Here is a 25,030-nt window from a genome sequence, read left to right as displayed (position 1 = left end):
ATTCGGTGACACACAACGATTATCTTTTAAGGTGTGCTCCAACCATAATTTCTTTAGGACATTGTTTTGCATTTCAAACTCTTAAAACTCCAATCATTGCATACTGCCAATTTTTTTCAAGGAAGCCAAGAAAAATGTGAAGTATACCACACTGTTAATCTGCTCAGATGTGTGAGATAAGTTTTACTCTGCGAGTTTTATAGGGTGATTTGAAGTCTGAATACCATCTTAATCTTGGGTTCCTTGTTGCCTGATAGTTCTTTCCACTTCACATAAAATCCTAAATGAAAATGCCTTATAGTACGACGGCTAGCTTCTGTTTTCTTGGGGATCACTCTATTCTGAAACAAAGGGAAAAGACTATATTTTACTCCATTTTGAATGGAATAAATTCCATCTCCTTCAGTTCCCCCCCCCTGCCTGCCCAATGCAGTATTTACACATACCCTGTTTCTCCAAAATAAGACGTAGCAGGATTTTTAAGCATTCAAGGAATATCAGCCATACCCCAAAAATAAGACATAGTGATAGGCGCAGCAGCAATGCCGGCCACGGCAAAAATAAGACATCCCCTGAAAATAAGCCATAGTGTGTTTTTTGGAGGAAAAATAAATATAAGACGGTGTCTTATTTTCGGAGAAACACAGTAAATCTGCTCACATTCCTGCTCAGAAAAACTACTGGTATATTGATAATGTAAGGTAAGGCTTGTCTGACATTGCTTTGTGATAGCAGCTCAGCTGTCAACATGGTCTTCCTATCTCACTGAGAAAGACAGGAACGCTTGTGCCCCTCAGACCCCCTGTACTCCCAGAGTTTTCCAAACTTTTTATGTCAGCGACACACTTATTAGACATGTTTCAGTTGGTTAAAATACCCATTTCCAGCCCCGGGAGGAGCGCCGGGAGCATTCTCGCGACACACTAAAGCCGACACACTAAAATGTCACAACACAAATTTGGAAAGCTCTGCCGTACTCCCTTTCTCTGCAGTCAGACCCAGCACAATGGTGGCTTTAAGATCAGTAGCATAATTTTAAAAGTGGACAGTCTGCTCCACTGCCTGGAATGTCTGTTGTGTCATTCTAGTGGCTGAAAAATAGGAATCAAAGCGTTCCACCACTGGAGGGAAGTAGTTCTAGGGAACACCAAGCAAGAAATGGGAACACAAAGCAGCTGTTCTTTTGATAGATCACTGTTAAAGGTCAAGCAAACTTCCTTCGTTGACCACTCTAGTCTTCTGTCTGAATCATTTATAAAATTTGCAGCCTCAGAATATTGCAGCTTGTTCAACCAGACTCTGATCCACAGCTTCTGTCTAATTTTATAAAATCCCAGCTGTCGCCACTTCCTTTGGATACTGTGGTCTACAGCCAACACACACACCCCTTCCTAAAATCCTACCTTATCTTGTTTTCTGTGGCTTGCAATTCATGATAGAGGAAATCTCTCCCCCCACCTTGTGATATGAGACGGAATTTGTTCCTCCAAGCAACCTCTGGGAACAGACAATACTATGTGTAATCTAGTTCTCTGGGTTATGTTAAGTGGCAAACGCCTGGCTGGCCTCTCTTCGCCTCTCAGCCTTTGCTTCTTGGATTTCAATTCCAAACATGGTTATCTATTCGGGGTTGCTCTTCCTTCCATGGCAGGGTGCTATACATTCCAAATTAAACACAAGTACCCTCTGCTTCTCCCTTCCCCGCCCCTTTTGCCCTGGCTGCTGCTCTTTCACCGAGTCTATTTTCATTTTCTCACACGGCCGGCAAGGGAGGAAGCCGCAGGCAACTCTCCCCAGCTCTTTTTCCAAGGAGTTATCAAACTGAAAGGCGTCGCTTCCTTCGAGATTGAATTTCTGGTGCTTTTGCAAGTTGGTGCAGCCGATTGGTATGATACTGGACTCCTGCAAACCACATTTGGGTCTTCCACTTCGTGGGAAGGGGTTGCTGGGGTTTTTTTGGTGCAAACACATTAATAATTTTGACAATGTTCCTCTAAGACATCACTACCGGTACTGTTCAGCTCCAGTTCTAGGAACTGGTTTTACAAGTTCTCCAGTATAATTTTTCAAGACATATTGGTGCAGAGGTTAGGAGACAAAGAAAATGAGTTCAAACAGCACCCTCTTGGATCGGATTGTTTTCTACCCAATTTTATGTGAGGGATGGAAGCACTCTATGGAAGGACCAATGTATCACCTTGCTGGTTTCTTCCTCCTCCTGGGATTCATGGGAGGAAGTGGAACGGTTGGCTCCATCTTCATCTTTGCCTTATTGGCCATTGGCTTCTTCTGTGATGTGCTCTGGGGCTGGCTAGATGCTTGTGGACTAGACATCTTCACTTGGAACATGCTCTTAGTTCTGACCTGTTTGCTTCAGTTGGCTCACCTAGTTTACCAACTCCGTCAACACGCCCTCCCTGAAGAATTCGACATGCTCTACAAGCAAGTGTGCCAGCCTCTGCAAGTGCCACCTCAGGTCTACAAAGAAATTGTCAAGTGTTGCGAGGAACAGGTTTTGCCACTGGCCAAAGACCAGACCTATGCTGTGGAGGGCAAGACGTCAATTGATCGTCTGTCATTCTTGTTGTCTGGCAGGTAGGCCTCAACTTACCCTGACAATATTTTTTTCTTGGCATTAGAAAATTGACCCAACTGGTGCTTTTGAAAAATAGATGGAGTGGCATGAAAAGGAAACAAACCCATGCATACTCTGAGTTTCTTCTGGCTGAGTTCTCACACAGATGGTAAAACCTTTGTCTCGGCTGTATCACTTTACTCTGCATTTGAGAACTCAACTCATGTGATGGAGTTTTTGTCATTTTTTTCAAAAAGACCTTGTATCACATTGAGAAGACTAGGTTATAACTTCCTCTCTGACGTTTAGTTTTCTTTATGGAGGGCTCCTTTTGTGTGTTTGTATGAAGAAGCATTCCATCCCATACCCTCCAACATTTATCCAAAGAAAATAGGGACGTCCTATTCCATAATAATACGGGAGCCAGGTGGCGCTGTGGGTTAAACCACAGAGTCTAGGGCTTGCTGATCAGAAGGTCGGCGGTTCGAATCCCTGCATCGGGGTGAGCTCCCGTTGCTCGGTCCCAGCTCCTGCCCACCTAGCAGTTCGAAAGCACATTAAGGTGCAAGTAGATAAATAGGGACCACTCCGGCGGGAAGGTAAACAGCGTTTCTGTGCGCTGCTCTGGTTCGCCAGAAGCAGCTTTGTCATGCTGGCCACATGACCTGGCCACATGACAAACACGGCTTCCTCGGCCTATAGAGCGAGATGAGCGCCGCAACCCCAGAGTCGGACACGACTGGACCTGATGGTCAGGGGCCCCTTTACCTTTACCTTTATTCCATAATAATAATTTTATTATTCATACTCTGCCTTTCTGATTGGGTTGCCCCAGCCACTCTGGGCAGATTCCAACATATGTAAAAAACGCAATAAAAAAGTAAACACTTAAAAACTTCCCTATGCCTTCAGATGTCTTCTAAAGGTTGTATAGTTACTTATCTCCTTGGCTCAGGGAGGGTCACATAACTCCGTACCCTCCAGCATTTCTCCGATGGAAATAGGGACATTCTAAGGAAAAGCAGGACATTCTGGGATCAAATCAGAAACAGGGACAGCTTCTCTAAATCCGGGACTGTCCCTGGAAAATAGGGACACTTGGAGGGTCTGAAGTCCCAGCTTTTATGCTGAAGTTGTGCATCCCAGCTTTACCTTTTTTTTACCTTCTAAACATGGACATCCATGGGAAAAGGGGAAGGAGAGCGAGGGCTTAAGAACCCAATCCACGATGCTTTTCTGTTGCAAATTGTCTCCTCCTGAGGATGCGTTGCAGTAGAGAAGTGGCTGTTGAGCTAAAGTTGCACATGGCTCTGCAGTAATGTAATTTGGCCCTCAGCATTTAGGGAGATAGGTGTACTGTAAAATTAAAGTCATGGCTCCTCGGAAGTGAATCCTCGTTTTCAGGTAAGGTTACCTGACAAAGCAGATAAAGCAGCTGGCAAACAACAATGATGCTTCCCCTTCCGAAAGGGCTAAAAAATAATAATACAAGCTTTAAATGTGGCAGCTGAAGGTTGGTTCAGGGTTTGTTTGTATGGTGGGGAACAGTTAACTAGGTTGTAACTATTTCGTTCTTTTCTTCATTGTCATATGTTGGTTAAGTCTGAAGTGTTCCACAGTCAAGGGGTCTGGAATTTTACATTAAAAAAAGAAAAAAATATTTCTACCGTGGGCCAGGTTTTACCTGGTTTGCTTGACTTGTTGACTTTTTTTTAGTTTATGCTGTGATGCAGAATTTGGAGACTCTTTTGCAGTTGTCACAACCTGGAGGAATTAAAGATGGCCGTACAATGGGTGGGAAGGGGATTTGCAATCTGTACTGGCCACTGAGCTATAGTTCCATTCTCTTCCTGCTTTTGTATCCCATCAAAAGCTCCCAACAACAACAAAAACAAAATAGAGACATGTTTCTTGGTATAGAGCCTGAAACTTGCTTAGATAATCAGAAATGAAGAGTCCATAGCCAGTTTTTGCACCAAAGACCATACTGTCCCATCAGGAGGGAAAGGGGGTGTATAAATATAGAATAATACAGGTGAAACTTGGAAAATTAGAATATCGTTGAAAAGTGCATTTATTTCAGTAATGCAACTTGAAAGGTGAAACCAAGATATGAGATAGATGCATGACATGCAAAGCAAGATATGTCAAGCCTTTATTTGGTGTCATTGTAATTATTTGTCGTTATAAATGGAATGTAATTAATGAAATGTAAAGTGATGTTTATTTTTGTATTATTGTAACTATTTGTTTTCTTACTGTGGAATTTCCAAAAGAAAGCATTTGTAAAAATAAAAATAAAAATAAAAAAAATAAGTTGCATTACTGAAATAAATGCACTTTTCGACGATGTTCTAATTTTCCGAGTTTTACCTGTATAGAATAGTAATTGCCATTATCACACAATTCTCAATGCAGCCTTTAATCTTGTAAAATGTCCTGTATATAGACGATACTGTATTAAATAATGATGGTGATAATGATGCAATTGCCTAGCGGAACTTGAGCTACTGCAACAGAGGCTCTCCTCTGCCTGTTCGCTGATGCAAAATATCGCTGTCTATCCTGTGCTGTAGACATGTGCTGCTTATAATAGGCCTCCTGGGGTTTCTTTTGGCCTTTTTTGGAGTTTTATGCAAACCAGATTTCAATTCCTTTCTTTATCAAGTGATATTTTGCTGCGCAACTCATGTCGAAAAGCATTCGCTCCGTTTGGAGTGGTTCTTTTGAAGCTCTTTGCCATCTCTTTCTGCTTTTACAACCCTGAGAGACATGTCGGGGCACCCTCATCCCACTGAGCCACTCCGGAGCTATTTAAGACGCGTATGGTCTTAAATGGCCAGAGAAACTCAGGCCATGAACCAAATGCCTATCAGCTCCTGAAGTTGGCCTGATAATATCTTGTACCAGGACGTCCCTATTTCCATTGGAGAAATGTTGGAGGGTATGGAGTTTTCCGGCCCCTGAGCCAAGGAGATATGTAACTATGCAAACTTTAGAAGACATCTGAAGGCAACCCTGTATAGGGAAGTTTTTTTTAATATAATGTTTAATGTTTTGTTATGTTTTTATATACGTTGGAAGCCGCCCAAAGTGGCTGGAGCAACCCAGTCAGATGGGTGGGGTATAAATAGTAAAATTATTATTATTATTATTATTATTATTATTATTATTATTATTATTACTATTATTATTATTATTGCATAGGATGTCCCTATTTTCATTGGAGAAGTGTTGGAGGGTATGCATTTGTTATGATAGGTTAATATTTTATATTCTAAACTGCCTTGACTGCCTTAATGGAAAGGTGGGATGTGAATGCAATAAATAAATACATATTTTTAAAGAATGTTTGCACAACAGCATGAGGACCACCTAGCTGCTCCCACATATACCTGCCAGACCGTTTTCCAGGTGCCCCTACCGTCAGATGCGAGGCCAGTGGCGTAAGAGTAATTTCTGTTGTGATCCACCTTGGGGTGGGGGCAGGTATTATAATGCATTGTATAAACTCTGGGAATAATTTTTTTAAAAAATTAATCTGCTTTAAAATATGTCTTTTTCCTTCCCCCTGCCCCAATTAGGGTTATAGTAAGCCAGGATGGACAATTTCTACATTATGTCTTCCCATATCAATTCCTGGATTCCCCTGAGTGGGAATCACTGCCCCCTTCTGAAGAGGGAACATTTCAGGTAACCTCACAGAACACAATTGCCTGGTAGTTTTGTGCATCTTTGGGGTTTTTTGAGATTGTGTGTGTTGTGTGTGGTGGTGTTTGATTGTTTGTTTACTTTCTTGGTCAGAATCATATAACAACAAGAACAACTTATTTACATGCCCCCCATCTGACTGGATTGCCTCAGCCACTCTGGGCAACTTCAACAAATTAAAACACAGTAAGACATCAAACATTAAAAACTTCCCTATTCAGGGCTGCCTTCAGATGCCATATAAAAGTCAGATACAGTCAAACCTCGGTTGTCAAACGTAATCCGTCCCAGAAGCCCGTTCGGCTTCCGAAACGTTTGACAACTGAATCACAGCTTCTGATTGGTTGCAAAATCTTCCTGCACTCAGCAGAAGCCGTGTCGGATGTTCGGCTTCCAAGAAATGTTTTCAGCATTCGGGTTTTCAGCATTCGGGAGCCGAATCGTTCGAAAATGGAGCTGTTCAGGAGCTGAGGTTTGACCGTAGTTGTTTAGTTCCTTGAGGTAATAATAGAGGCTGGGGTCCAAAGAACTGCTCTAGTCATTTCATGCACTCAATAAACCTTTGCGCTTATGTTTCTTAGTAATCCAACCTCTCCTCCACTGATGCCACATAGCAAGCTGCATACAAGTCGTACCTCGGAAATCGAACAGAATCCATTCCGGAGGTCTGTTCGACTTCTGAAACGTTTGGAAACCAAAGCGCTGCTTCTGATTGGCTGCAGAAAGCTCCTGCAGCCAATCGGATGCCACGGAATCCCCGTTAGACGTTCGGTTTCCAAAATAACATTCGAAAACTGGAACACTCACTTCCAGTTTTCGATCATTCGGGAGCTGGAATGTTGGACTCCCAACGCATTCAGGAGCTGAGGTACGACTGTACTTTGAAAGCAAGGAGACTTTCAAAAGCAGTGTCTGTGATGATATATGGAGATCTGCCGTTAAACAAAAGAAAGGTGAAAATCCAAACTGGGGATGCTTAAAATAGCTGTTTGGATCTCACCAAAAGCAACTGGAGATAGGTGAAGCCCAAGTGTCGGGATTCAAAGCTGAGGTCTCCTGGGTTCAACTTGCCTTTAAATTCTCTTAAGACTAGCTGTATATGTTTGAAATGGCCGTGACATTCCAGAGGAAAGCTGACTTTGGGATCAAGGTCTTCATTATTATGGGACATCCATGTCACAGTATTTTTAACACTAGACAACTCCACACACCATAAGATTGCTCTATCAAAAAATGATTGTAAAACACTCCGTAACCTCTCTCCAAATCGCCCAAGTACAATTCCTGCATAAATGTTTGGAATGAATGGTGCCGCACTGTGTCTGAGATCCTTTTAAGAATTCAGAGTCAGGATCTGTGACACGGTAAAAGTTTTGTCGTCTGGGCTGATAAATGGATTGTTCACTATACTCAATGGGACTGCGATGCCCTGCAGAGGAAGCTTTAAAATAGAACGCACAGTGACAAGCTGTGGAAAAATCTCAAATATCCATTCCTGTATGGAGTGCCCAGCAGCTGCCTCAGAGGCGAATGTCTTCATGGAATAGCTGTGCTACAAAAGTTAAGGGGGAATATAGATAAGATATGGTGCACAGTTTTAGGAAGAGAGGAGGTGGCAAATTTGGGCCCTGTCCAGGATGCTTCAAGTCTTAGCTGTCTGTGAAGGCATAGACTGCAATGTTCTTTGATGCTTGCCTTTTTCCAAATTCATTGGCTCAACATCGCAGATATCATACTTCTTTCGTACGTTCTGTACTGTTTTATTGCCGCCGAAACTAAAAAGTGGCATACGTTATATTTCCTCAATTTCCTTTTTCCTTTTTAAATTTAAAAAACAGCCATGCATGGGAGGTGTGACGGATTGGTCTGGTTTAGGAAGTTCTCCAGGATGTTAAGAGTTAAGTTACACTCACTCCGTTAGAGTGACAGTTGGCTGCAGAGAGGCGGGACATTCCGCTCTTTAAAAGGAGGCAGCAGCCGCAGTTGGTCAGGAGGAGAGGGCGGGGGAGAGTAGTGACTGGAAGCAGAGGGTGTGGGGCCAGGATAGTGGTGGTTAGGTAGGGACAAGTAGGAATTACAGTTATACATCTGAATGAAGAAAGCATACTGTAAACCATAGCTGCCAAGTACCCCATTTTCCCCGGGAAACCCCCGTTTTTACTTACCTTTTCCCGGTGGTCCCCCGTATCACTTCGTCTCCCGTTTTTCTCCATTATTATCTCCTGCCGGCGGCTATTTGTTTCTTTCCGATTTGCCCTTCTATGGGCACCAAAATGGCCACCGCCGGCTTCAAAAGTCGCATCTATGCATGTCCGGAAGTGCATAGACGCGACTTCCGGTGTCGGCGGCGGCCATTTTTGGTGCCCATAGATGGGCGGAGCAACACCGGAAGTTGCGCCGACGCACTTCCTGACATGCGTACAAGCGACTTTCGAAGCCGGCAGCGGCCATTTTTGGTGCCCATAGAAGGGCAAAGCGACACCGGAAGTTACGTCGATGCAACTTCCAGTGTCACACGGCTGCCGGTCCCGGATTCTGCAGTCCGGGACTTGGAAGGTAAGCTGTAAACAAATGAAATACTGAAAAGGTTATGTTATATAATAAATAAAGCTTAGGTCTTATTGTGCTAAGAAATATCGTCGTCTGTTTGATCCAGCAAGGCGGGCAGGCTCAAAAGGTGGTGAACTCGAAGAAAGGGACACTAAGACTTACAGGGTGATAAGTCAGGTCCTGGAGTCAGCCAAAAGAGGGGTGCAGGGACGAAAAAGCTCAGGAGTGCCATATTGTTGCCCTGTGTGCTGAGGTAACAGTAACAGGGGGACCCCTAGGCAAAGGAAGCCCTGGACGTGAGGCAAAAGGAGCTTTATTCCTAGTAACCCAGAGCCCAGCCTGAAACTGGCCACGTTAGCTGGATAGGTGTACCCTTGTTGTTGAAAGACCCCTAGAGAAAGGGGAGATTCCTATTTTAGGCGGACCTCAAGAGTCTGGTATAGAAGGGAGTTTAAGAGAGTCCCGCTCTTCACCACAGAGAAATAAAAGACAACAGGGGGAATTTGAGAGTTCGAGGGGAGGTCCGTCGCAGGAGGCTCTGAAGAACTTGTTTAGTTGTGTCACACACACACACACACACACACACACACACACACACGGTCATCCGACCCATAGGTGCTAGGGGTGCAGGGGACCCGGGCGCCAGCCTCTCAGGGGCGCCAAGCCAAGAGTCCGGGGCCGAGATTTGGAGTCCGGGGATTGGGAAGAGCCAACAACCGCTGCTGAGCGGAGCAGAGCTTGTCGGGATGCTGCAGGTCTTCTGCTGCAGGCGAGCGAGGCGCTGAGGCAGCTGGCCAGGATTGGCAGGCTGTTGAGAGGCCCGCCCAGCGCACGCTACTCACATGATGCGCCCAGCTTCACTCAGTCACTGCCACCACCTTGGGCTCGACTGTTGTTGCACTGGGCTCTGCTTGCCCACCCCCTCCGGCTCTGCCGTGCATGCCTTTCTGGCCCACCCTAAAAAAGGTCAATAACTTTGGGGTCCCTCCCCACTAAAAAAAGGTCAACAACTGGGCAACCTGGGGGTGGGGCGCTGGGCGGATCTTTGCACCCTGGCGCTGCATATGCTTAAAACTGCCCTACACACACACACACACACACACACACACACACACACACACACACACACACAATTTAACCCATTCCCGTCTGGATATTTTAATGCTCATAATGAACGTGTGTGTGTGTGTGTGTGTTTAAAAAACGGGGAGACAGTTTGGCAGCTTGTCACAGCTCTAATTTTGCCCTCGAGCTTGTAAACTGCCTGAAATTTCCTTGAAGTATTAGATTATTTTTAAAGCCTGAGGCTATATCAAGGAAATAAGCATGGTAGCATTCCTCTTGCTTCCCTTAAAAGTGCATCCTTTTTCCCTACTACTGTACAAGAAACTGCGTTTCTTGTAGTAAACAGCAAAAACCTGATTTTTATTTCATTGGAATAACATTGTATGACTTCAATATAAACTCACCAAGTTTTCTAATGGGCTGGAAAATGCTGCTCGTAAAATGGGTTTCTCATCCCCTGAAGTCTTTCAGACCTCCCTTAGGAAAGCTATCCTATTCTGGCTCCCCTCAGTGAGGAGGCCTAAACAACTGCTTGCTTGGCAGCAGCATTAAATATGAGACTCAAGGACATGCCGTGTCGCCTGTCCATGTTCTACTTCCCAAGCCACCATTCCTTGGGCCTTGGCCAAGGAGATTCCTGGACCTAGGGAGGCCTCTAGGGTAATGTGGCTGAGTTCTTGCCATCGTCCACATGCCAGCGTCTCATTTACCCACTCCAGTGAATGAAATCCTGTGTACATTTTAAAAGTCTGGGGAAACAGACACCTTTTCTCTCTTGCCAGAGTTTTACATTTTCCCAAACCTGTAAAAACAAAAGAAGCAGCTCTCGTTTAAATGATTTCAGGTAAATACAGGAACAGTGTTGTTGGGTATCAGACAGAATTGGCACCTTATGGTGGTTTGCGATATTTGCTTTATTTACGCCTGTGCAAGCATAACACACACAGTGGAGGCAAATGTTATTTATTGCATTTATTGGAGGCCTCATCACCAAACTTCTATTGCCAATAAACAAATTAAACAACTTATAATTGCGAATCTAAGAAAACGCCTACCCAAAACCCTAAAAACCGTAAGAAATTATGTCCGAGCAGAGTTTGTACATACAGTTCAGCCACAAATTACCAAGCTGTGGTTGAAACTTGCATGTATGAACTCTGCTCGAACATAATTTGTTATGGGTTTTAGGATTTTTGTGTAGCTATTTGCAGAGCAGCAGGGAGCATCTTTGTGATGTCAAAACATCTCCTAAAATCACGGTGAGATTCAGAGATTAAAATGTTAATATCCACTATTTCATAATTTTAAGTAATTTTTAAAGACTCTGAAAATAAAAAGAACTTCACCTGGCACCAAAAATACATTACGGTCGATGACAGGTAAGCCTCTTCGGGGAGAACATTCCACAGTAGTGTGCATTTGTGTGTCACTGTTAAAAAGGTCCTCTTCTGTGTCAACATCTCCCTTATATCTGATTGTTAGGATACTTGAAGAAGAGCCTCAGCTGATAATCATGGGGCACAGGTAGATACATATGAGACGAGGTTATCCTTCAGGTACTAAGGCGTTTTATAGTCAAAACCACTCCTACAGTACAGTCAGGCGCGAAGGAAGCCGCTCCGGCACCCGGGGCGGCACCGAGGGTGTGTATCGGGGGGCGGGGCGTTGCCACGCAGCACACTGACGCCCCTCTCTGGCCCGCCCCTAGCCTCCGCCCCAGCAGGAAGAAGCAAAGCGTGCTACGGAGCGGGTTGCTGGCGGCGCTGCTCCAGCACCGGCGGGATCATGCCGCCGGCAAACCGCGAGCAAGCTGTGGAGCGAGGTTTTTTTAAATAGCCTCGCTCTGCAGCTTGTTCACTCATCTGCTCGGCACGTGCTTTGCTTTTTCCTGCTGGGGCAGAGGTGAGGGGCAGGCGCCCCTCTCTGGCCCGCCCCTTGCCTCCGCCCCAGCAGGAAGAAGCAAAGTGTGTGCCGGCCGAGCAAGTGAGCGAGCAGCCAGCTGCCGAGCGAGGCGTTTTAACGGGCATGGATGCTCACTTATGGGGGGGGGCGCCGAGTGTCGCCCCCCCAGAGTGGAACCTGGGGCGCACCGCTCCCATCACCCCCCCTTGCTACGCCCCTGAGTACAGTACAAACTTTCCCAGGCATATTTACTGCAAAATCTCCTTTCCAAAGATATTTGAATTTAAAAGCAGTATAAACATCCTCTCATTAATCTGGAGCCCTCATACATATTTTTGTGCTGGGGACAGTATTGCAGCAGAAATTCGGACAGCATGGTGACTTTTTTTTACACTAGATACAAAGGCCTGAGCTAGCCATCTCTCCTCTCTCCTTCCCTCTGCAGGTAACACTGACAGCAGAGACTGACTGTAGCTTCATCACTTGGCAAAGGAAGGATCTCTACTTGCTCCTGGCAAAGGACCGCTATATTGCCCGCCTCTTCTCAGTTCTCCTCGGCTTTGACATCTCAGAGAAACTATATGCCCTGAATGAAAAGTTTTTTGCTAAATTCGGCTTGCGGTTTGACATCCGCCTTCCCAGCCTCTACCATGTCCTGGGACCTGCCTCTTCCGACATGGAGGTGGAGAAAGAACCAGAGGAAAGCGAGGGTCCAGCAGCGCCTTTGGGCCATTCGCCCACTTTTGTCCAGACAGCTCCTGCGGCCCCTTGCACTGTGTCTCCTCCTGCCCCTCCTGCCCATCTCAGGAGACCTCGGCCTGACAGTGACCTGTCTGGTGAGGATTCTACCAGTCTTGTAGTGGAAGATTTTGCTGAGTTGACAGGGTCCTTTATGGACTATTTGAGCGAAGGGGAATATATGAAGTGAGGGCACTTCTAACATGGGCACACATCACCCTGTGTAAGTAAGTACTCTTTGTGACGTTAGGAAGAAACACAACTGTGTGTGCTGGGAGGTGGTGTTTGATATGTCCAGCATGCTGTGCACACCATTGTGCTGGTTTTCCTTGCAGGATGTGAAGGACGCACATCTAGACTCATAGTTCATTTGCTCCAAAAGGCTAGTCTGAGTCCTCCTTACAGCATGAAGTAGTTAGGCTTTGGGGAATTGGCTTCCTCCCCCATGACAGTAACAAAAGATCAAACGAAAGGAGCATCTTACCAGTTAGAATCGTTAATAATCACAGTGAGAGAACAAAGAACATGGCTCCTAGAAATGGCGGTGCTACCAATTAAGGGTTACTCCCCCCCCCTTTGACCCTACTAATCTAAGCCACTCCTACGTCTTGTAACCTGAGCTTGTAACCTCTGCTTTTTTGGTTCTAACATTTTCTGAGCTCTCCATGTCCTTGGAGAAGGGGGGTGAATGCTGTCCAGAGACTGTGAATCTGTTAACTCTCTCTCTTCTAGTGTTTCTTCTGCTAGCTGTTCCCCATCCAGTATTTCCCAGCTTCTGCCTTCTGAACTATGCCCCTCTGCAAACCACTATTCCAAATCTATACTGTCCTCCTGCTTCTAGGAAGATTCAGGAGCAGGGGGAGGGGGAGGCTCCCACCATTCCTCCTCAGTGCAGCCCTCCTCCCTGACAAGTAGCCCCGATCCAAGCAGCTTAAATGTGAGGTTTGAGCCTCAGGCCTGCCTGGATGTTATACTTGCTAGGGTAGATATGTGGGTTCAGCATTAGCTTTCGAAGCCAGTTAAAGAAGCTGCAGATTAGGACCTGAAGCTTTTGGTGATAAATAACCCAGCCACATAACCCTAACTGGACTAACCTGTCAGAGGGGTAAATTCTATATTCTACCTTCCTCAATTTCCTACCATAACAATGCATATCCTCCAACATTTATCTGATGAAAATAGGGACATCCCATTCCATAATGATAATTTTACTATTTATACCCTACATATCTTACTGGGTTGCCCCAGCAACTCTGGGCAGCTCCTAACATATATAAAAACATTTTAAAAATGTTTTGTTTTGTTTTTTTAAAACCTCCCTATACAGTATTGTCTTCAGATGGCTTGGGGGGTCGGATAACTCCATACCTTCCAACATTTCTCCAATGAAAATAGGGACATCCTAAGGAAAACTGGGACATTCCAGGATCAAATCAGAAATCGGCACGGCTTCTCAAAATCAGGGACACCCCTGGAAAATAGGGGCGCTTGGAGGGTCTGACAATGGTCTCTGAAAAAGGAATCGGGAAAAGCTCTGAGACAGTCTCCAGAGAGTAGCCCTGCCTCCAGGGGGTAGTTATACAAAGATCTTCCAGGCCAGTTTCATGAGCTGGACTTTTAAGGGTAGAACACAAATTTTCAGGCTGACTAGTGGCTATTCCAGGATGAGATGAAGATCTGTGTATTGGAAAGAGTTGAAACCATCATATTATGGATCAAATAAGAAGTTGGAAGCTGTCAGGTCCTGGTGGTTTCACTTTAAGGCTCTTGTGAGCTGCGAAAGTTTTGTAAGGTGTTGTGGGAGTCTGGCGTAATGGGCGGGGCCTAAGGATGCCGGATGGCTACCAACTCTTGAAAGAGGAAAAGAGCTATGTTCCTGGAATGAAGCCAATCAGAAAATGGACAGAAAGAGGGAGCAGAGAGACCATAGAACATTGAGGAAGGTCACCCTTGTAAAGAAGCCCACATTCGATGCCACCAATTTTTAACACATCTAAGACCTCTTACATCATAGTTGGACAAAGTGGCCATTCAAGGGGGGCAGTTGGATGATACCTAGGAATGCCATACATTTTCCCAGATACGACTGGGATTTGGGCAGCAGAATGGCATCCAAATTGGCAAAATGTCTTGGGAAACCCAGACATATGGCAAGCTCCCCCCCCCCGCCCCGGCCGCCCCAGAAGACAACAACTTTGTCAGGATTTTCATTTTGGGGGATATGGCGACCCTAATAATACCACTTATTTAGATCCTTTCCAGGCTAGTTCTAGTAGAAAGATTGTCTTGGTTGCTCTCTCGTGCAACCTTCCACTGTCAAAGCAGTATGCCTCCAAATGCAAGTTTCCGCAGTTGCAGTCAAGTTCGGCTTATAGGCTTCCTAGAGCAGTGTTTCTCAACCTTTTTTGGGCCAAGGCACACTTGATCCATGAAAAAAATCACGAGGCACACCACCATTAAAAAAGTTAAAAAATTTAACTCTGTGCCGCCCTATATTGACTATATAATTATGACTGTAAGAAACACTTGCCAATTGCTGTGTTGGTTACAATCTCCTGTAATAAGGCTTCACAAGCCGCTGATTTCTCTGCCAGCACAATCCTTTGCTCAGCAAGTTTCAGGTTGAGCTCATCCAGCCAGCTTCTTTAAGTTTGTCTAAAACCACCCTCCGGTGGTGGTGGCTGTTGAGAGCTGCGCTCGCCCTGCGTCGTGACCCGGCCGGCTTCCTTTCCAGCGGGTTAGCGCTGGTTATTGGCGGCCGCCAGGCACGTGACAATGCAAATCGCCCTTCTCGTCGCTGCACGTCGCGGCACATCAGCCAGCGTCTCACGGCACACTAGTGTGCCGCAGAACAGCGGTTGAGAAACGCTGTCCTAGAGGCACCTGGCTGGCCACTGTGAGAATAGGATGCTGGACTTGGAAGGCCAGTAGGAGTTTTCATATATTCTTAAATGCATGTGATGGCACTCTCTCCCGGTGCCATTAATTACATTATCTTTCAGAATTGTTTGTCTTGCTGCGATGTTATCGAGGTCTTTGGCGTCAATTGATTAACGGTGTTTTACACTCTGGCTTTCGTCGGTTATTATTAATATTTTTGTGGCTTTTTCGTTCTGTGCTGACTGTTGGTTGCTTTATACTACTGTTCTAATATTGGTTTTTAAGATAGCATCAGAAGCCATCTTGTGCATCCCATTGCATTGCCCATGCAGAACATTACTTTGGGGCTTCACCCCCCCGGTGAGCCATTTATTGCACACTCTCCTTTGCTAAACACTCTAAAACAGCCAGCAGCTGCAAAGACAGCACTTGGGGTGAGGTTGAAGGAAAGACAAGTGCAGATTCCTAGTGTGTGTTTCTTCAGGCAACCCAGGGTTTCTCCTTCTCTTCACAGCCAATCCTTCTTCAAATCTTTGCAAATGGGGATATACGCCATAGGATTCCCCTTTAGGAAGTTTTTTACCAGAGGTGCAAAACCGCTAACACCTTTTGTCCTAGCTCTAGTAACCTCCAAAGTACCAATAAAATGATAAACTTTCACTGTAGGTACATGGGCTGTTTGTGAAGGGAAAGGGTGGTATATTATCAGCGACATAAATGATTGAAACCTTCTGAACCAGTAGTTTGAGACATGGTTCTGGCAGAACTGTTGGTTTCCTTGATAATAACTGGACACATAGGTACTGTTTCATGCCACCCTAATCTCTGAGTGGTGCAAGAGTCCAGGGTCAAGCAGAGACTGTGGTGTCTTTATGATATATAGTTTATTTACATATACAGTGGTACCTCGGTTTTCAAATGCAATCCATTCCGGAAGACCATTTGAGTTCTGAAACGTTTGAAAAGCAAGGACTCAACAGCTGACAGCTAGGCCTCCAGATCTTGCACTGAGCGGAAGCCGCATGGCATGTTCGACTTCTGAGCATAGGTGCCAAGTTCTGGATTGAAAAATCCGGGATCAGCAGCGCCGTGGCACCAGAAGTCACTTCTACGCACTTCCGGACATGCATAGAAGCGACTTCTGATGCCGCTGTGCCCATTTCAAAAATGTTCGCAGCGCCAGAAGTCGCTTCTACGCACTTCCGGACATGCGTAGAAGTGACTTCTGGCGCTGCGGACATTTTGGAAATGGGCAGAGCGGCGCCAGAAGTCGCTTCTACACACTTCCGGACATGCGTAGAAGCGACTTCTGCATTTATAAACCAAAATGTTAATCAATGGAGACATTCGAAAATCGAGGTACCACTGTATATACAACCTGAGCCTACGATGGAGAGGTTCAACAACAACAACAACAACAACAATTTTATTTATACCCTACCCATCTGGCTTTACACTCCAAGAGGATCTCATCTTGCCCATTACTGCAGCCTCCTGTTAGCCCACATTGTGCTCTGATCTCCCCTCCAGCTTGCTGTGTTAAACATACTCCCATCTTCTTCACACCCCAGATCACAACTCTATCCACAGCTCAGGGTGCGGCTTCACCCATTTGCTGGTTGGCAGAGAGTCTCTCAACCATCACCTTCCTTGGTTCTCCTTGATGGTTCTTCTCCCAGGCAATTTCCTGAGCACAGGTTTGGCCTGTATTTTAGCTCAATCCAGCATCTGGCAGCCCATTTCAATACTCCAAACATTGAGAGGTCAGAGAGTCAGAGAGATAAACAACTACCTGACATTTAGAAAATACCTAAAGGCAGCCCTGTTTAGGGAAGTTTTTAATCTGTGATATTTGATTTATTTTAATGTTTGTTGGAAGCCGCCCAGAGTGGCAGGGGAAGCTCAGCCAGATGGGCGGGGTATAAATAATATATTATTATTATTATTATTATTATTATTATTATTATTATTATTATTATTATTGGACCTTCTCTGCTGGGGAGAGACATCTTTCCTGTGTAGACGGTAAGGTGAGAAGTTGCCCCCTGGGTCCAATGTATAGTGGGCAATATAGTAAAGTGCAAAATGTCTTCCATCTGTGGTTGCCCACATATACAGAGTCTGTCTTTGTACAGTATCCTGTTTTATCGTCCGTCTAGGACGGCAGAGGGCATAGCTCGGAAACACAGCTCAGTCAAAGCAAATCTTAGAGAGGCTGGCCGGAAATCCGGCAGGAAACTGGCTCCAAAAAGGATCGTTTTTAAAAGGGGGAACCAAGGAGAGCGTTTAGATCATTTGATCACTTGCAGATCGTGTAGTGATTCTGACCAGCATCTGGCAGCCCATTTCAATACTCCAAACATTGATTAAACTCCGACGTTTAGTAGATCCAGGAATTATGGGTGTTTTGCACCCATAAACTCTGGGACCCACAAACTTGTAACAGTGTGAATAAACATTTCTAATGAGAATGACAATATGCTTTTTGTCCTGCAGCTTCTGGAAGCCTCCTGAGGAGTAATCGCCAGGCCTCTGCAGAAAGACGAGCCCCTCTGGCTCCTACGCAGACCCCAGAACTCTAGAGAAAGAGTTTGGACTCTCAAAGACCCGCACGTCACCATATGGTCACTCATGGTTGATCATAATGGTGCTCATTACTTGTGTGTTGACACGTGTATTGCATCAGCACCAGCATGGCGCACTTGGAAGTGCATGCATGAGAATGAAGTGTGATGTTGGAACACTTCCCACAGATTGTTGACCTGCAGTGGCACCAGGCTATTTCCGATTGTCTGTGTTCTTGAGCACTTGCCGTATGGTTCTGCTGTTAGGTGCATTAAACACCTTGGAAATGCTATCTACAGCTAGTGAATGGAATTTGCTCTCTGTTGAGGGGCTGTTGAGTAGTCTTCTATTGCAAAACATGGTAGGAGGGAATTATTCTTTTCTTCATGTCTTCCAATCTGGTTGATGCTGCCTAGCTGGAACCGAAATTTAAGCGGCGTTGGTTGGAAGGAGGAAGTCATAACCTACATACCTGACTGACCTTTCTTTCAGGAGAGTGGCTTTTACCTCAACTGGGGGTACAAACAGAGACGGAGCTAGCTGCTCTAGCACCCGGGGGTGGGGCTAGCCACCCACAGGGAGCAGCAAGTGTCCCAGGGGGCTTCCGCCCACAGCAAGTGTCCCCTGGGGGAGGGGCAGTGATGTCACACACACACTCCCCATCAGGGATGACACCCAGGGTGGGCCGCACACACCATCCACCCCTTCCTCTGCCAGTGGGTACAAATTGGTAGTTTGGCACTAGATGGCTCGGTGTAGAACAGAATGCAGATGTGAGCAAAAGGGTGACTCCAGGGCAGTTCAAGAACATTGAGGAAAACTGTTAGGATAAAGTTAGAATTGGAGAGTTAAGCTGCTCTCTAGATGCTGCATCCGGAAACATGATCTCACATGGCCAAAGGCCAGGGATTATGGCAGCTGTAAACATAAGAACTGCTCAACTGGATCAGGCCAAAAGCACATTTAGTCCAACATCCTGTTCTCATGGTGGCTAAACAGATGCTTATAGGGGTTCGGAAGCTCACAAACAGGACCTGGGAATCCCCACTTGTGATTCCCAGTAAATGATATTCAGGAGGATGCTGGCTCCAACACTGGAGGCAGAACATAGCCATCATGCCTAGGAGCCATGGATAGCTCTAGCCTGCATGGATCTGCCTAGTCCTCTTTTAAGGCCATCCATGGTGGTAGCCATTATTGCATCTTGTGGGAGCAAATTTACTATGCACTGCATAAATAAGTATTTTATTTTGTCCAACATCCAGCTTCATTGGATGGTGCCAAGGCCAAATATTATGAGTAAGGGGGAAGAACCTCTCTCTATCCACTTTCCCCACACCATGCATAATGTCCCACTTTACATGTCTCTAAATTAAAAAGGCCCCCAAATTGCAACCTCTCCTCATAGGGGAGTTGCTCCAGCCCCTCGATCATTTTGGTTACCCTTGTTTGAACCTTTTCCCAGATCTATATCCTTTTCCAGGTGAGACAACCATAACTAGACACAGTATTCCAGGTGCGATTACATCATATATTTTTATAATGGCATTATGATATTGGCAATTTTATTTCAATGACTGCGTCACAGAATTCGCCTTGTTTCACAGCTACCACACAATGACACCACATTTTTGTTGACTATCTATCACAACCCCTAATATTTCTTTCCTTGCCAATTTAGGCACCCTAAATGCAGTGCTTCTCCCCCTGATGGTATGCCACAGTACAGAATATATAATATATAATTATAAACCACACAATCCTCTTCCTCTTGTTATGTTTTAAATCATGTAGTTGTATTCAGTGCTGTTTTTCTGAGGCTACTCGAGGGTACGCAGTACTGGCATATTTTTTTTCTACAAGAAAAGCACTAGCTGTATCCTATATTTCTTTATTGGTAGTTGTGGCGACTTTTTTTTTTTTTTAAAGCATGCAATCCTTTTCCTTTCTTACCACTTTGAACAATCTGATGTCATAAAACATAGTTTACGTGCTACTTAGTTTGACATGTTAGGAAAGCATAACAGCTGCAGCAGAACCTACAAACAGAGTATCAAAGGAGACTATTAACATCATTGAATACTTGAGTCAAAATCATGATACCAGACACTCCTTAGTGATGACTGCGTTTGTTTTACAAATGGTTGAGTTTTAGCAGCTGCTATCGGAAACAATATCCATTCTTAAGGAAATCAGCCCTGAGTGCTCCCTGGAAGGACAGATCGTGAAGCTGAGGCTCCAATACTTTGGCCACCTCATGAGAAGAGAAGAATCCTTGGAAAAGACCCTGATGTTGGGAAAGATTGAGGGCACTAGGAGAAGGGGACGACAGAGGACAAGATGGTTGGACAGTGTTCTCGAAGCTACGAACATGAGTTTGACCAAACTACGGGAGGCAGTGGAAGACAGGAGTGCCTGGCGTGCTATGGTCCATGGGGTCACGAAGAGTCGGACACGACTAAACGACTAAACAACAACAATCGGAAACAATACGACCCCTACAGGTAACATTAGAAATGGGCAAACTCTTCCTGGATTGACTTGGGAATGGAAATGTTCCCAGTCTCTCAGTCTGCTGACTGTCAGCTAGTATATTGAGGTGATGTAGAAGAGGGAGGGAATAATAAAATCTTCCTCTCGCAGGGAGTTTCAGGATAACAGCATTATGAAACATCAAGCAAAGCAACATGTAAAGAATACAACATTAAATATGTCTAATCTACGGACAAGAATGTGCTGTGGACAAATGCAGCTCACATTTGCTTCAAAGAACTCCATTCCTAAACACTGAGAGAACACGTGAACTGAGAGAATTTCTGTATCTGCATCTGCTTAGTTCCCCGACAACTGGGCTTCTATCACATTTTGTATTTTAGAATATATGCCTTCACCCTTAGGACTCTTGTTGTTATCTCTTTGCTCAATTGTGCTAATCGCAGGCAACGGTGAGGCCATGTAGAAGTGGGTTGTTTCGTGTAAGAGTCAGCAGCTGAGGTAGACAGAACATCTCCTTACTGTAAAAGAAAAAGACTGAAGTTAAAGGATGCTAACAAAGCCAGCGATAGGTTTGGGAGGTGGGGAGGTGTTTTGGGTAAAGGTATCATATTAAATCAGCCAACATGGCGACTAGAAGATTAGACAACAGCTCTCATCATGCAATTTCTATTGGTCCTTTTGAAAATTGCAGTCCAACATCTGCAGCACATCAAGTTGGTTACATCTGTCCTGCACAAGTCCAGAGCCATAGTGCCTCAGGCCTAGGGCCGGCCCACACGAGGCAAGGATTGTTCAGGCTGTTTTGTCAGCCTGCCAGCCTTCATTTTCATTTCATTTCACTTTTAATTTGTATACATCTTTTCTATATTACTATATTTTATCTATATATATAAAAATGTAAAAATCGTGAAACTGCGTTCTACACTTTTCTCCGTAACCGCTTGACCGATCGTCCTGAAATTTTGACACAACGATCCAGGCCACTCCCTGAGCATTGTTGGGGGCAAAAATCCCTCAAATCACACACCTGGGCAGGTGGCGTAGTACCCTCCTCCACCCCCTCCCTTCCTGTGAAATCTAAGCCACACCCACAAACCAAATGACATCATCAACCAAGCAACTGAAACCACCGAGGCGGCCATTATCAGACAGACTAGGCCGCTTTCCAGACTAGGCCAAGTGGAGGTAGGGGGGGACGAATAGAGGGCAGGGATAAGTAATGGGTCAGAACAGGGGGGGGGGAGACACAGGGATGAAACCTGCCCTCTCCACAATATCTCACCTCGGCTTTGCAGACTAGGCCGCTTTCCAGACTAGGCCAAGTGGAGGTGGGGTGTGTGTGAATAGAGGGCAGGGATAAGTAATGGGTCAGAACGGGGGGGGGGAACACACGGATGAAACCTGCCCTCTCCACAGTATCTCGCCTCAGAGGCTCAGGGGTATCTGAAGGGGGGCTATTACTCTCCATTTCACAGACTAACGCACAGCAACGCGTGCAGGGCCAGCTAGTATTACTATATTTCTATATTACTATAGAAAAGTCGGTTTACAAGCTGAAGAAACAACAAAACATACAGCAAAGATCGCGCACTTTATAACAACCTGATCCAATACCAAAAAGTCATAATGCAAACCTAACTTTAAAATATACAACTTGTATCAAATAAAGCAATATTCAATTGGACTGTAATAGTAAACAGTAGAATTATAGGTCAGCAAATAATGAACAGTTTACACTTGATTACAATAAAAAATTACTAAACTATAATCAATAAAAATAATGGAAGGTCACAATGCAATGGAAGGCCACAAAACATACAAAACCATGTAAAAGGATGGGACATGCAAGGCAACTACAGTGATATAGGTCTAGGTTTGGGAGGCAATGGCTTGTTTTATATTACCAGTTTCTCCCACACAGGTGGGCATTGTTTGGCCTTTGAGAGCAACCCCTAAAGGGAAGAAATCCCTCACGTTAACCTCTTGATTATCTGTGTGGACCCCAAAGACCATAAAATAAAGACCGAAAAAAGGCTTTCCATTCCTCACTCGGTAAAATTCCCTTGCCGGTTGAGTCCTTAGAAACGATGCATCTTGGTTACCTGGTGTCGACAGGCAGGGGAGCAGTACAGAACTGGCCCAAAACAGGAGTCTCATCTTTATTCCTTCTCCAGGTCTTGTGACGGTACTGCAGCATCATGTTTTTCATCTGGCACAGCGGGGCAGAGTGTGTCAGGAGGCCCTTGCCTAAGGTCTGCTGCTTGGGTCTGCGAAACACAACAAGGGGATGCGAGGGAACAACAGGGACTTTTTGTGCATGCAGGATAAATGTGTGGGTTTTGTTTGCTCACCCGAACTTTAAGGTGTTTTTAGACAATCCTTTACATGCCCCGTTCACATATTTTGGGAATAATAATAATAATAATAATAATAATAATAATAATAATATATTTATACCCCACCCATCTGGCTGGGTTTCCCCAGCCACTCTGGGCTGCTCCCAACAGAATAATAAAAACACGATAAAAGATCAAACTTTAAAAACTTCCCTAAACAGGGTTGCCTTCAGATGTCTTATAAACGTCAGGTGGTTGTTTATTTAACATCTGACGGGAGGGCATTCCAGAGGGCGGGCACCACTACCGAGAAGGCCTTCCGCCTGGTTCCCTGTAGCTTCACTTCTTGCACTGAGGGAACCGCCAAAAGGCCCTCGGAGCTGGCTGGACCTCAGTGTCCACACAATATCACCAGCTTTCTGTAAATAGCTCGTGTTCCCCCAGCTGTTGTTCCATAAAGGTAAAGGTAAGGGGACCCCTGACCATTAGGTCCAGTCGTGACCGACTCTGGGGTTGCGGCACTCAATTCTCGTTATTGGCCGAGGGAGCCGGTGTACAGCTTCCAGGTCATGTGGCCAGCATGACAAAGCCGCTTCTGGTGAACCAGAGCAGCACACGGAAATGCCGTTTACCTTCCCGCTGTAGCACTTTATCTACTTGCACTTTGACATGCTTTCGAACTGCTAAGTTGGCAGGAGCTGGGACCGAGCAACGGGAGCTCACCCCGTCACAGGGATTCAATCCGCCGACCTTCTGATCGGCAAGCCCTAGGCTCCGTGGTTTAACCCACAGCACCACCCATGTCCCCAATTGTTCCATGTTGCCCCCCTATTCCATTTACCCCAGGGGTGCCCAAACTTTTTTCAAAGAGGGCCAGATTTGATGAAGTGAACATAAGTGAGGGCCGACCACAGGGGCCAGATTGAACTCACCGGTGGGCCTAATCCGGCCCACCGGCAGGTTCAATCCAGCCCCTGTGGTCGGGCTTTGGACATGCCTGATTTACCCCCACCCCGAGCCCACTAGGAAATAGTAGCACAAACTCTACCAGTGTGTATGCCCTATATTTCTACTTTCCAGTCCTTTGATGGATGTGTAGTCTTTTACACGTGCAATGCGATTCTGGGAGGTTAATCCCTGCACCTTTTCACTTCCTTCCTAGGTGCACCTTCACCATTACATTTCCCTCAACACCTGTTTGTGTGTGTGTGTGTGTGTGTCCCTTCCTCTTTCTTTCATTGTTTAGTTTCCTAAGCTTTACAAAAGGGAAGAGTTAAAACGGGGGGGGGGGAGCAAGGTTTCCTCCAGGGTGCAAAAAGGGGGTGAAATTGCCCAAGATGATTTCCTAACATGTTTGGGAAGTCCCATCACCTTCCCGTTTGGTAAAAAGAGAGAAGTTGCTCCACAATCTTTTTGCTCTGTCAGGTTTAGCATAGTAAACAAAGCATGCAAGGATGCCAGCTGGCAGCTGAAGAGCTGTTCTCTTGTGGCAGAAAGAACAAAGGAGTCAGATGACAAGCCTCTTGCAGAAAAGAGGGATGTAGCTTGTCTTCCCTCAACAATCTTTATATATATATTGCACACATTAACAACAACAATTTACAGTCCCATATTTACAGTTCTAAACAAGAGAGGCCAATTATCCAAGGGGTGGAATGAAAGAACAGTGGCCCCAATAACCAAGAAAGATAACAAGACTGACCCAGCAAAGTTTAAACTAATCTCCCTATTCTCAGCAATGAGCAAACGGTAAAATGTTCTGATAAAAAGGTAAAGGACCATTGACAGTTAAGTTCAGTCGCAAACAACTCTGTGGTTGCGGCGCTCATATCACTTTACTGGCCGAGGGAGCCGATGTTCGTCCGCAGAGAGTTTTCCGGGTCATGTGGCCAGCATGACTTAAGCTGCTTCTGGCGAACGAGAGCAGCACACGGAAACGCCGTTTAACTTCCCGCCGGAGCAGTACCTAATTATCTACTTGCACTTTGACGTGCAAAACTATTCAACCCTCTAGGGGTGGACAACTAGGTGGTTTGCTGGGACACGTAGGTGGCGCTGTGCTCTAAACCACTGAGCCTCCTGGGCTTGCCAATCGGAAGGTGGGCAGTTCGAATGCCCACAACGGAGTGAGCTCTTGTTGCTCTGTCTCAGCTCTTGCCAACCTAACAGTTCGAAAGCACGCCAGTGCAAGTAGATAAATAGGTAACACTGT

The 25,030-nt window shown here is 45.4% G+C and overlaps 2 protein-coding genes and 1 long non-coding RNA gene across 9 annotated transcripts in view; 1 reads left to right on the top strand and 2 right to left on the bottom strand.

Moving 5' to 3' along the window:
• Nucleotides 1–170: 170 nt before the first annotated feature.
• LOC148683383 (uncharacterized) lies at nucleotides 171–1,532 on the bottom strand. The gene is made up of 2 exons (XR_015947152.1): nucleotides 1,404–1,532; nucleotides 171–341 (listed from the first exon to the last, which is right to left on the bottom strand). It is a non-coding gene; the product is annotated as an uncharacterized LOC148683383 (long non-coding RNA).
• A 171-nt stretch (nucleotides 1,533–1,703) lies between these two features.
• On the top strand, nucleotides 1,704–20,882 carry POPDC2 (popeye domain cAMP effector 2). 6 transcript variants are annotated; one of them, XM_088658307.1, is made up of 4 exons: nucleotides 1,704–2,595; nucleotides 6,160–6,273; nucleotides 12,254–12,639; nucleotides 17,918–20,882. In XM_088658307.1, exons 1-4 carry the CDS (start codon nucleotides 2,105–2,107, stop codon nucleotides 18,001–18,003), a joined length of 1,077 nt encoding a protein of 358 aa, XP_088514433.1. In that variant the 5' UTR covers nucleotides 1,704–2,104; the 3' UTR covers nucleotides 18,004–20,882. The 6 variants fall into 6 exon arrangements, with proteins under 6 accessions (XP_088514433.1, XP_034997055.1, XP_034997054.1 ...); XM_035141164.3 differs by having other exon boundaries at nucleotides 6,160–6,268; nucleotides 12,249–12,639; nucleotides 17,918–18,278; XM_035141163.3 differs by having other exon boundaries at nucleotides 6,160–6,268; nucleotides 12,249–12,764; nucleotides 17,918–18,278.
• The window catches only part of PLA1A (phospholipase A1 member A), a 21,714-nt gene continuing 16,180 nt past the window's right edge, over nucleotides 19,497–25,030 (bottom strand). For both annotated transcript variants that reach the window (XM_035140980.3, XM_088658304.1), the window contains exons 10-11: nucleotides 22,585–22,749; nucleotides 19,497–21,000 (exon numbers count right to left, since the gene is read on the bottom strand). In XM_035140980.3, the coding sequence (XP_034996871.1) occupies nucleotides 20,916–21,000; nucleotides 22,585–22,749 (250 nt within the window). In that variant the 3' untranslated portion in view covers nucleotides 19,497–20,915. The remainder of the gene's footprint in view (nucleotides 21,001–22,584; nucleotides 22,750–25,030) is intronic.

The sequence above is a fragment of the Zootoca vivipara genome, chromosome 15 (assembly GCF_965207765.1).
Source record: "Zootoca vivipara chromosome 15, rZooViv2.hap1.1, whole genome shotgun sequence".
NCBI classification, from domain to species: domain Eukaryota; kingdom Metazoa; phylum Chordata; class Lepidosauria; order Squamata; family Lacertidae; genus Zootoca; species Zootoca vivipara.
Note: the sequence above shows the minus strand (reverse complement) of the source record. Positions and strands in the feature narration are given on the sequence as shown.

What these genes read in the sequence shown, in the direction of transcription:
- POPDC2 (XM_035141163.3), top strand. Translation starts at nt 2,105, where the DNA reads ATGAGTTCAAACAGCACCCTCTTGGATCGGATTGTTTTCTACCCAATT. An exon ending in TCATTCTTGTTGTCTGGCAG is followed by an intron (nt 2,596 to 6,159) that starts GTAGGCCTCAAC and finishes TGCCCCAATTAG; the next exon opens with GGTTATAGTAAGCCAGGATG. An exon ending in CTGAAGAGGGAACATTTCAG is followed by an intron (nt 6,269 to 12,248) that starts GTAACCTCACAG and finishes TTCCCTCTGCAG; the next exon opens with GTAACACTGACAGCAGAGAC.